Here is a 12,723-nt window from a genome sequence, read left to right on the forward strand (position 1 = left end):
GTTCTTCTGTCATAGGAATAATCCCCCAAAATGTAAGCCATTACAATTTTTTACTTTTAATTTTTATGTAAAGGAGTCGTGACTTCTGGTGACTGATACAATGCTATAAAGAAGCCAAAAATTTTAAGATGTAAATAATGTGCACCACCATCCAGCAGAGCACACAACAGCAGCTAAACCTCCTTTATAAAAGCAATGTCAGATTTCTGAAATCCCAAGTTTCTTTTATAAACAACTCTCAATACAACTTTCTATTAAAAAAGGCAGTAAAAATACATTACATACTCATAATAATAAAATTACTGTGTTCATCATTTATCAAGGTGTTTGAGAAAAGATCTAACAAGACAACATCTATTTTTTCCTCTCAAAATCATAATCTTACACAAATGAGTTCTTAAAAAAAAAAAAAAAAGGTACAATTTAAGCCTGAAAACATGCTTTTAGGTTGGCCATATGACCCAAACACAAGAAGATTCAGCAAGACCATCAGTACTCTAAGGCTCTAATACATCTTGAATTGAGGTTCCATAACACCATGACTAAAATTTAAAATAACAGCAACACAACATCATTAAATGGTCAATAAAACCATTTCCTATTTAGTATAATAATTTCATGAGGATATGCAAGGTCTTTCAATCAAGAGTTTTTATGAATTCGGTTTTTTAAATTATCAAGATGTTTGAACAGGAGAAAGGAGTAAGTTATCAAATATATTGAAACTTGTCCAGAAGTTTTCTTCATAATAACAAAAATTCATTGAAAAACCTTGCTTAAAACAGGATATGCAAGAGAATCCTAATTTATGGAAGGTATTTAACAGGTCATAAACATTTGCTTTCACTTCAATATTACTTTTTTCCAATAAAACTTACTATCCTTCCTTCAGGTAAAATGAAATCAACCCATGAAATGCCACAGAAATTAGGACTAAGAATACTATTTTACTTTGCCAGAAATTTATTAGATGGTGCAAAAGAATCTTCTCCAATACCACTGATTCCTACAGCCCAAAAATTAGGCTTCTCACCTTTTGGAACAGAAAATACTTCTGCTATTGATTCCAAAATACTTAGTGCAGAAAATCTGGTTGGGTGTGATGAACCAGGAAACAATACCTCAAAAAGTCTGTCACATACAGATGACATGAAATCCTGAAAATCACAAGAAAAAATTTAAGACAGTTTACTTGCTGCACTACAAGCAAAACTCTAAGTAACTGAATTCAGGACATTCTGCTTTACATGTTACCCAGAAAATTACAACCTTACAGTAAATTTTGGAAGAATGGGAGGCCTACCTTTGTGGTACTGACAAAATTTCTTGTTTCCTAGAGTACAGTGAAAGCTGGACAATCCTTTGAGATTTTTTAACCCAAGAATTTCCCCTACCCACTCCCCAAAAAGATGGCCATTATATCAAAACTTGAAAATTAGCTGACCCAGAAAAGTAGAACTCAAGACAAAGAAACAGTTTAACACAAAGAAACCAATGATGTGAGCCTTTAAATAGGTAAAAAAGGCCAAATACAAAAGAAGTCTTTATATTGAAGCTCTCTCAGTCATTCTCTCACTCACTGATCATTCTGGAGAGCAAGAAAAAGACTGAAGCTCAACTGATCTCTATTTGAAGTGCAAGTAACACACATCATTTAAAACTCACTACTAAATGGTCAACAGCTGACAGGACATTTATCCAATTTTTTTTTTTTTTTTTTTTTGCATTGAAGTTACCTCTTCAGGCATTCCTCACTTACTGCTGTTTTAATTCACATCATGGAGCAGCCACTCAGAAAACAATCTTTACTGCTTTTAAAAAACATTGACCTTGAAGACACCTCCAAATACTAATTGGCACTCAGTTCATCAGCAACACTATATTTAGCCAAAATTACCCTGTGTTAGTGGACAGAGTGGACAAGCTCCTCCGCACTGTTTGGCTTTACAGGTTTTCCTCCTTCTGCACTGCACTATTTCCTAACACACACACAGCCTAACTTACTCAGAGCTGTTCAAGAACAATGAACCTTCAGAAACGCTATCCCACCTCTTACCTCTGCGTGTCTGGCAGTCTAACTTACTTTATATTGCTGCAAAATCCCCAAAGGATGCATTGTAGCTGAGTTTTCAAGTAACCCTTGCTTGGTTTTATTCTGCTCCAATTTATAAAGCACCTGGGAACTTTCTTGTATCCTACAAAATAACTTTTAAAACAAAAGCAAAACATAGGTAAGGCAAGAATCACTGACAGTTAAATAAGGGAAAGGCAGATTTTCAGCTTATTTTCCAGATCATATTTCTTGTAACATTTAGGGAATTTGCACACAACACAACACAGAACAGATCCTTCTCTCTCCACTCCAAAACCAAGGATTTGTTTCCCATCTCTCTTGTGACCTTTATTTCCCTCCCTCTGACCTCCAACACTTTCTTTCATCTTCCTCCTTAAATTCATGCCTAGTCTTCTCCTCCCACCTCCTCATTTTCTGTGGGACATATAAAAAAGCTCAACTAATGCATATGATTTTTACAGCCTCAGTGTCTCTTTAAAGAGTTTGACTAGCACCTATAGAATATTTCCTCCACCTCTTTTATTATTCCCTGGTAATACCTCCTTTCTTATTACATTCCCTCTAACACAATTCTTCCATCTCATGTTCCTCAGTCTGCACCAGGCAAGAATGGAAAGAGCTGGATTTCTCTTTTGTTTCTGCCAAACCTATTCCCTCATTTACCACCCACCTCAAATTAGTTATTTTCTCCTTCCACACTGTTTTCTTTTCCCATTAATATCTCCCCAAACATTCCTTACGCATTCGTGGTTTCCTCATTTTACCTACACCCTTCTGCCATGAACTACACATGACCTCGACAACTTCCACAGCTGACAGACTCGATTCCTGCAGACTGTAATGGCACAGCCACATTTGTGATGCTGTTCTGTTAATATTCCTCTATCTTGTCTTCCAGGTGAGGTTTCTGAGGTTGATTAAGCGACTGTGAATTTGTCTGAGGTGTGACAAGTCTGTATAAGCACAATCTGAGCCCGCAGCAAAGGCAACACGAGGTTCATTGCTTACCCTACAGCACATCGATTTGCTATTGGCGAGCCGACGGGGGCTGACAGGTTAAGCAACACCCACTACCACTCATGACCAAGTTACTGTGCCTACCAACCACTTCGTTTTTGGTTTAAGCCACCCTTGCCTGCAATGACTTAACACCATTCAGTTGGGTAATATATACAGCCAAGTCTTGGCCTTAGAGCTTCTGTTCTTTCAGATGAGCAACTTATCAATGTACTCAGGAATATTTTTTTTCCTGTCATTATAACTAATGTGACAGGCACGCTGGACATTGCTTACCATCTGAAATTACCTTTCTCAGCAAAGAAACGATCTGTTGCCTTACTGAAGGAGACTGACTGTTCAAGTTGTACATCATAAAAAACTGAATTAGTTGCATTTCTTCCATAGACACAATTTCCGTGGTACGATGGGTTTCACAAAGTAAACCTAAAGCATCAATGCAAACCTGAAAGATATTTAGAAGTTCACCATAAAAGGGTTACTGGCACCTGTGATGATACCTTTGTTTTAAAACAAAGTTGACACAGTGATCAGGATCAAAGCAATTGTTCTAACTTAAAGGTACACATAGAAGGTTGATCTTTACCTGACTGTGCTGATGAACTAGACCTTGTTTTATACACTCAGTGGATACAAGACCGTTGCTAATGATATTTGAAAGCTCCAGGTGTCCATGAGCCCTGGCTGTTCTCAGGCATGCCATTAATGCTCCAAGAGCTCCTCTAGTACTGCAAGAGCCTAAAAAAAATTAAAACTAGTAATAATTATAGTTTGAGTAACACAAACAACATACTATTTGCAATACTTGTCAGAAACTCCCAACACTTTCAACACGACCAACCTTCACTCCCTTTTACTTCTACCCTGTAAATCCCAAAGATGGTCCTGTTATAGATCAAACTAGTTCTAAATTGCCTGGTTCCTGAGAAGCTTCATCTTGAACGCATATGAAAAAAAAAAAAAAAAGACCTTATGAGGTTTCACAAGCCATTATTTTAGAATTATACTAAATCATGTCAAAAACTAAAAGAGCAACATAAATCTTGTATCCACGTATTTGCAAGAAAAAACAGTCTGTGAAACCCTGTTACTGGACATGCCTGTGTAAGAAATAACAATGGAACAGAAAAACAGTTGAAGAAAATACAAATACATAATAAACCCTGGCATGTAAAGGGAACAGTAAGGCACCCACGAGGTGGGAAGGAATAGTAATTATTTTGCTCATGTCATGAAGACACATCTGTGATTATTATGACTTTCACCTTGAAATACTAATAGCAATAATAACCATCTGGAATTTTTCTCCCTAACTAACAATAATAATAAATCAGAAATCATGTCTGAGATTTTTGTTTTAAAAATCCAATTATGATTACAAACACAAAATTTATTTTCTTACCCAGATTAGCATCTGCAGAGGCCTGAAGAATTCTAATCATGTAGCTCAGGCTGTCAGGGTTACATTTGAGTAACTTTGGTAAATAGTAATCTATTATGTAAGTAGTTTGGTCGTGGTCCCCTTCACATAGTATTACCAGAAGAGGAGAAACCCAGATGTTGTGCCATCGATCAATCCAGGCGCTTTCTTGACAACTCAAAGTAAAATGGGCTTTGTGATTTGTAAACATGGTTTCCAGAAGATCACTAGCGTAAGGTGCAAGGGACTGATCATTCATCACATCCAGGATTTGTACTGGAATTGTTCTGTCCAACTGTAGTATATTTTCAGTGCCCACACACTCCACAAGACTGCCAAGAGAAGAGTACTTCCCTTTCACATGCCAGTCCAAGCTTAGTAAATGCTTTATCAGCCTTGAAAAGAATGGGTCTGATTCTTCATTGCATCCAGTAATGGTGCTTTGGTGTATCTGAAGAAGATTCTTGAATATCAATTTGGTTTGGTGCCTAATGGCATCCAGAGGGTGGTCCCAGTGTGTATAAATGTATTCCAGCAGCTTCCCAATTATGTCAGAGTTCCCATTGAGCTTCGTTTTCAGATTTGGAGAGCCCGAACCAAGGGCAGCCAGCGCTGAATTAGTCCAAATAGCAAGGACTCTAGACAAACATGTTGCCACACTGGATTCTTTTAACCTTTTAAAAAGAATAAACAAAAGTAAAGTTCATTATTTTCAATTTAAAAAAAAAATCTGTGTTTCAAAATAATTATTAGTCACATTCATTTACCTTACAAGAAAACAGGTAAGAAGACACTAGCCATTCCTTAAGGAAAAGGACTGAACACAGAGGTGATGAACTGGATGTTGCCAAGTGCACGGTTAGTTACCTGACATGCTATTAAGTGGCCACAGCTAAACTCCCTAAATATGCAAAGAAACCTGACATGCCACACTTAATTTCTAAAAGCAAAAATAAAAATTACTATGCATCTGTTAATATTTGAGCATTATGTTACTGCATGCTTCTTGAAAATATAATTTCATTGCCATATAAAACCATCAAAACTGAGTACCCTATGTACAAAAACAAAATCACAAAACTGACCTCCAAGACAGGAACAAAGGTTGAACTGAATACATGCTTTAACCTCCAATCCAATAGCGCTGGTAAGGCCATTAGATGCAAGCAGTCAATACTTGCAGTGAGAAAAAAAACCAAACTCATCTTTCTTCAAGTATTCCACTCAATGGCACACTATGTTTTCTTTGTAACTTTTAGAAGGATAAGACATGATGTCCTGAAACTGAAGTTTATCTGACTATGTAAGAACTGATTCTGACATACCTTATCATAAAGGAGTTGGTAAATTAATCCCACTCATGTTGGAAAACAAAATTTTATTTTAGCGTGCAAGAAAAAATTGGCATTTAGAATCATCTATGCAATACCATTATATTTTTCAAATTTACAGTATTAATCTGAATATGTTAAATAACTAATGTGATCTGTGGCACAGTCTAATATCATTGCACAGAAAACAAAGAGATATTCCACCAGGACCACAGCAGTTAGGTGAAAACAGAAGTAGAAAGATAAACCACTCCTCCCAAACACAAAACAACACCAATCAAAACACAAACTTACTCTGAACTCAAAGACAACAAGACTGATGCAATATCTAATAACAGTTTCTCTCCATTTTCACCCATGCTGCCATTCTTCCAATCCAGCATGGCCAGTGCTCCATGGCAAAGAAAGAGGAGGACTGAGTCAGGGAGTTCTGCTGTGCACAGAGCCCCACAGTTACTCACAAACCACGCCGGCACGCCTGCGTGTTTCATCGTCCCAAGAAGCAAGTCACTGACCTGTAACAGCAAAATAGCACCCATTACAGTATCTAAGCACGGGAGAAAAGCTATTCTGGGCATAACTTTGAGGATGTGGAGAGATTTCTTGTACGCTGGTTTTCTCAAATTCAAAACCCTGGTCTTATTATTTCAGATGGCAAGGAGAGAGTGACAGCTTTATGCCCCAGATGAAGACTGATGCAGAGGTTGGCAAGTCTCTGTATCAGCAAAGCCTCCAAACAACTCTGATAGCACAGATTAACAACACCATGACATTGCACAGTCTTAGTGAAGAAAGGCACTTACCAAGGAAGGTAATTCCTCAGCTGGTTCATACATAGCTCTAGTAAACAGAATAACAGCCAGTCCTGACGTAGTCTGGACAGTTTGCAGGAGTGTTGCTATATGGCAGGGAAAGATATTTTACATTAGAGTGCAGCAAACATTGTGTGCTACAACTATATATCTAAATTATAACGATGGTATTGCATTTTCCTAGACTACTTGTAGTTGTATAATCACTAATCTGTAGCGTCCACCTGGCTAGGAAGTATTAATGAATTTATGTTCTAGTGTAATAGGAAACTGTCAACACCTTTTAACATAGACAGTACAGAATGGCCCAGTAAGCCAAGGAGGGCTGTGGCAGAGCCTATGGACACACAATAAATTCTACTGTACAAAAATGCCTGTATAAAAAGAAAATATAATTAGTTATAGTGCACCCACAAATTGTTTTGACAGCGTAATTCACAGATATGTATAAATTTCTGGTAGGCACAGACATTCAACAAGTCCCAAAAGCATTTGTTAGTTTCTGAATTATTAGTAAGAGCATTTACCTTGTTCTTTTTACAGTAGGACAAGTTAAACTGTAGACTCCAAAACCACAATCTACAAACCAAAAGACCAACTACTGTTCCCACTTCCATTAATCTCAGTAATTCAATTTCCATTCAAGCTAAACTAAGTTTTTATACATACAGGTTGTACTTACTACAAAGACAACAATACTGAGTCAATAAAAATATTTGGGTTTGAATGTTGCTAAACTTACCATCCATTAGGAAGTTTGTGGAGCTTTTCAGTAAACTACACATACATTGCCAAACAAAAGATTCATTGTGTTTCCAAAGATTTCCCTGGATATTTTCTTGTAATTTCTGTACAAGCATCATTGAAACTTTAATGGCTATCAGTAAATCATGCATTAACTGAGTCTGAACAATACAATTCCCAATATTCTTTCTGTGGAGACAAAAAAAAAAAAAAAGACAAACATGCACACAAGAAGGATAATAAGCCATTCTTCACCATCCCCAGAAACCTACATTCTGCCAACCTCAGAAAGAATTAACGGTAAAAACTAATTAATCGCTTGAGTTGACAAGATATGTAACTAACTACAGGACAAAGAAAAGTGGGCTCAAGGGCAGTCTGTTAAAATGAAGTTAACAAAAAGAATTAAAAATTCTGCTACACTTTCTGCAGGTTCCTGTGACAAACTTTCACTCATTTGGCTCTGCCTGAACAAAGCTGAATTTTTCCAGAAACTTTCCAAAAAGACCAAGAGAATGCAGTGCTGCTCTTTTCTCATTTTTCAAGTAGTTCCTCTACTGTGCAAAGCATAGTTCTATAGCGCAAAGCATATTTCTATGATTCAACTTTAACATGAAAACAGAAAATACCTAAACTTTTAGTGTACAAAACACTTCATTAAGCGCCCTCCTCTGGAGAGAGACCACAGTGAAGAGACTTCACTTTATGCACTGCTGGAAAATATAAAATTTTGACTGCTGTGACAGACTAAACAGAACACAAATACTCAATTAAACACTCATGGAAAGTGGAAGAGTATTACTCTACCTGAATTTTATATCTATTGATTACACTGTTTAGTTACAATTCAGATAGCAAAATCACAATTCAAATGTCTCCCTTAGCAGTAGTAGCTCCAGCATAGTATCACTGCCTTACTCTATCATATTTGCCACAAAGAAAGTAATCAGCAGCTTTTTTATTTAAAATACACATCACTGTAAAGTGACATTCCAGTCTTTCATCAATTAAAGGGATACTTCAAACCAAACCAAATTATCTTGCAAGAGTGAAATAAAAACAGATAAAATAGAGCTTGTTATTGAATTCACTTGCCTGTTTTCTTCCTGTATGTCAAGTAGCGACTTCTGCAGAAACCGAAGAACTAGTGAAAATAATTATGGTATGAATTTACTTAAAAGAGAAATAGAACAGAGAAATACCAGCAAACCAAGCCACATCATATACATCATACCCAGCTACAATGAACAGTTATCCATACAGTGGTGTTTCTTCCACTCCAACAACAAATTAAACTGACGTTTCAGTGCAGACCAAAACAAGCAACGCTGAAGCAAAATCTCAGGCTGTTTTGCAGCAACCTGATACAAAACAAGAGTTTCCAACCCACTCGGCCCACTCCTATGAGGTATTGAGAATTCTGGTTCCTCGTGAAAAGCTCAAATTACCAAAAAAGACACAGCAGCCACAAAAGGTCCACATGAAGCTGAACACTACTTGCATACTGAGGGCACAATATGTCAAGTAATCCCGCATTACCAGAAGATCAGATTTCTGCCAAATTATGGTTAAAATTCTTGTCCAGTGGGCCTGGGTTTGCTGTAGTTGACTGCTACTAGCTCAGTGTTCCCACATCCAACTTTATTATGAAGCACAACACAGAGAATGCATCACACAAAGTAACATCAACTCCTCCAGCCCTGTAAGAATCACTCACTGGTACCTTCACAGATTTATGTCTAGGGTTACTCAATAAAGCAAGACTGACCCCTGGAAATTAAAGGTACAAATCAAAGTCTTGGCTTTGACAAAAAAGTACCATGTGAAGGTACTAGTTATTGAAAATTAACCCAGAGGAAATCGGATCTGATAGATCTTCATGCCCACTTCATGTAACTTCTTCACATACCCACCCCTTCCCCAATAATCTTCCATGAAGCTTATAAATATAAGTTTACCTTCTTCAAACAGGTTCTTAATACTTGCTCTACCTAGAGGAAAGAAAATATATTTTAAGTACTGCATACCAGCCAGCACTGTCTAACATAACTGCAAACACTATAATCACCAAGGTGCAAACCAGCATTGAGCCAATTAAACCAGACAACATCACTGTACCTAATCTGAAGTCCTCCATGCAGGAAGCAAGGTTGTCCAACACTTTTCTGTACAAATACACATCTGTGGTTTTCAGTTCTTCCCTAAGGCAGGACACAAAGCTTTGCACACCCAACATCATCAGCTCTTCAGGAAGACCACTCAGTGAACTGCAACAGCAAGAAACAGCACAGTCAGTTTGCTTACACTGAGGTGTTGAACATCCACTCAACTAAAGTCAATGTCAGCTAGAACTCTAATGAACAGAAACGGTCTTGTTTAAAATAAGCATGCAGGTTCTAATTTTGCAGCTAGAAAACCTGTCAAGTGGGTGTAAAGCTCTGGCCAGCAATCAAACACAGGACGGAAGCCCTGCATCTCTCAGTGGGGACAATGAATCTTTTCAGACAAAGAAAGGAACAAAGATAAGCACTGGATCTTAAAAAATATTAAGGCTGTAATAAATTCACTAAAGAAATACAGCAGTAATTCTGCAACAGAAAAATTTAATTGCAATAAAAATAGGCACGAAATCATTTTAGTTATGATTCTTCTGAACCGCTTTCTCTTCACAAAGCTGAGATTTTTTTTTAACAGAAGTATTTTGAATTTCTACTCTAATATTGGATTTTAAAATTCAAAATGCTAATTGCACAGTATGTTGTCTTTCCAATAATGAAACAGATCAAAATAATACTTCACTTTGAAGTTATTTATCCAATGATAACTTACTTGTAATTAAAATTTTTAACTAACCCAGAAAGAAAAATACTACTAATATTCATGTATTAGTACCACAAATGTTCAGTAATTAAACTACAGCAATTTGTTGTGAATGACAAATTACTGACTTCTAGGTAAAGAGAGCATTTAAACAAAACAAAGGCTTACTATTCAATTTTTTACCTTGCTAATACTTTTTTCAAAGGATTCTTCACACTCAGTGAGAAATACATCTCTCCCAAAACATCCAAACAGGCTTTAATCATGGGATCACATGCAGAGTTCTGATCCATCTTCTTTACCAATGGTATAATCTACAATCAAAAGAACACAGGATGAACAAAAAGCTCTGGATATACCATCATTAACAGTGGCAGATTTCCCTTTCCTCCAAGTATATGGTGAAAAACTGTCCTCTCTTTACTGTATTTCCTTTGAGTTTGAAGTGTTAGATAATGTTGCAAGAACACCTGTAATACCAAAAATACATACAAAAAAAAATAGGAAACTTGGTATCACTTGTCTTCCACCATTTTCAGTAACTAATTTAAGTACTAGAACTACATTTCCACCTGATGTGCAGCAGTAACAACTACTTTGTACCTGTTTCTGAGAATGCCTAAAACATTGCAAAGTTTATTTTGAATTGTATTTCCCATTAACAGTGCACGACACAGTTACCAAAACCCACACTAACAACAGTGAAGTCTTACTTGTTTAATACACTGGATCTGCTGGATGCCATTTCTCAGCTGTGCACAGTGCAGAAGCAGAGAAGCCAGGTTTGGCTCTTCAGCCTTTGAAAACTCTACATTTAGAAAGAAATTACAATAAACAGTATAAACAATACATAATTTATAATAATATAAAATGACTGCTTAATTCTTGGGTTTTTCCCTGCTCCGGTAAATCTACTGGCGGCACAGACCTTTAAGTCACCTTACAACACCTTAACACCAGGTTCTTTCCCTAACAAATGAAAAAAAAAAAAAAATCAGTCTCACTGGAACATAACAGTAGGCCTTGTCTGCAATATGAAGACCACTTTCACAAAATCACAACATGGTTGAATTGGAAGGGACCTCTGGAGGTCATCTGGTCCAATACCACTGCTCAAGTAGGGTCATCTAGAGCTGGCTGCCCAGGATCATAGCCATACAGCTTCTGAATACCTCCAAGGCTGGAGACTCCCTGACTTCCCCATGAAAGCTGTGCCAGTGCTCAGTCACCCTCACATTAACACAGTGTTTCCTGATGTTTAGAGGGAATCTCTTGTGTTTCAGTTTGTGCCCATGGCTTCCTGTCCCATCACTGTTCCGCACAGAAAAAACCCTGGCTCTGCCTCCTTCATGTCCTCCAGTCAGGTATTTTTTTGCACATTGGTAAAGATGCCCCTGAGCCAATGGTAGCTACTCAAAGGCAAGAGATACCACACATTAGCTCAGAAAAATACACTCTACTTACTCTGAAGTTTTTCAAGCTGATGATGATCAAGAAAGAATGCATCCACCTGAGTTTCCTTCTTCTTCTTTAAAACCATCTTAGCTGATTAGAGAAATACCTCCTTAAAAAACAACACACAAACAAAAAAAAACTCAAACCAACAAGTCACATTGTTTTAAAAGCATAATTACAAATGTGTTCTATGATAACACTTCCCTTTCTGTCCTAAAGTAATGTTTATTGGATTACCTGTGCAATTTTTTTTTCGAGGTAATAGCTCTCTTTATCAACTTCAAATGGCTCAAGCACTTCATCCAAAATTCACCCAAATTGCATGGCACAAAACGGAACTCACAGCAAACAGGAATTGCTATCTGAATGACAAACTGTTTCACTGGAGTTTTGACTGCAGTTGTTACATAGTCTCTGGCATGACCCCGGATCACTATTTGGAACCATCATACAGAAGCATGGTAGTAACAGCACAAAACTTCTGTTGTTCTGTTCTACTGTTCAAAACTCATTCAGCTTGTATTGATGTCAAGTTAGAACTGTGTAACAAACAAAACCTCTTTGCTATTATGTATGTTACAAAGAGCAAGTTATTATTTTTGTTTAAGGTAATTGAAATTTAATGTGCTTAGAGTTTCACCGACATAAAAGCTAATTATGAATAGAAGAGCCGAGTTCGGAAGGGACCTTTGGATCTGGACCAATCCCCTGCTCAACCTGGGACACCTGAGTCAGTTACCCAGGCCCACGTAATGTTTCCATGGATGGAGACTCCCCCAGCCTCTCTGGACCACCTGTGCCAGTGCTTGGCCACCCTTATGCCACACCTGGTGCTTCCTGATGGCCTCAGAGACCCTCCTGTGTTTCGGTCTGTTCCCACTGCCTCCTGTCCTGGCCCTGGGTACCGCTGAGGAGAGCCCAGACACATCTTGTGTGCACCCCCTCTTCCTATATTTATATACATTGGTAAGATCTCCTGATCTATTATCTAGTCCCAGGTGGAGGGGCCAACACCGCAGCCCTCGGCACCTTCGGGGGGCCATGGGAAGA

At 37.6% G+C, this 12,723-nt stretch overlaps 1 protein-coding gene across 2 annotated transcripts in view; it reads right to left on the reverse strand.

Annotated features, from left to right (window-relative positions):
- Positions 1 to 11,783, reverse strand: part of THADA (THADA, armadillo repeat containing) — a 35,052-nt gene extending 23,269 nt beyond the window's left edge. For both annotated transcript variants that reach the window (XM_027908707.1, XM_027908708.1), the window contains exons 1-14: positions 11,683 to 11,783; positions 10,932 to 11,026; positions 10,402 to 10,532; positions 9,517 to 9,665; positions 9,357 to 9,389; positions 8,494 to 8,542; positions 7,397 to 7,587; positions 6,646 to 6,740; positions 6,137 to 6,357; positions 4,494 to 5,185; positions 3,678 to 3,829; positions 3,381 to 3,536; positions 2,084 to 2,206; positions 1,034 to 1,157 (exon numbers count right to left, since the gene is read on the reverse strand). In XM_027908707.1, the coding sequence (XP_027764508.1) occupies positions 1,034 to 1,157; positions 2,084 to 2,206; positions 3,381 to 3,536; positions 3,678 to 3,829; positions 4,494 to 5,185; positions 6,137 to 6,357; positions 6,646 to 6,740; positions 7,397 to 7,587; positions 8,494 to 8,542; positions 9,357 to 9,389; positions 9,517 to 9,665; positions 10,402 to 10,532; positions 10,932 to 11,026; positions 11,683 to 11,758 (2,287 nt within the window). In that variant the 5' untranslated portion in view covers positions 11,759 to 11,783. The remainder of the gene's footprint in view (positions 1 to 1,033; positions 1,158 to 2,083; positions 2,207 to 3,380; positions 3,537 to 3,677; positions 3,830 to 4,493; positions 5,186 to 6,136; positions 6,358 to 6,645; positions 6,741 to 7,396; positions 7,588 to 8,493; positions 8,543 to 9,356; positions 9,390 to 9,516; positions 9,666 to 10,401; positions 10,533 to 10,931; positions 11,027 to 11,682) is intronic.
- Between the last annotated feature and the right edge of the window lie 940 nt (positions 11,784 to 12,723).

The sequence above is a fragment of the Empidonax traillii genome, unplaced genomic scaffold, assembly GCF_003031625.1.
Source record: "Empidonax traillii isolate 1590-97213 ecotype Southwest subspecies unplaced genomic scaffold, ASM303162v1 scaffold1806:size59425, whole genome shotgun sequence".
Lineage (NCBI taxonomy): Eukaryota > Metazoa > Chordata > Aves > Passeriformes > Tyrannidae > Empidonax > Empidonax traillii.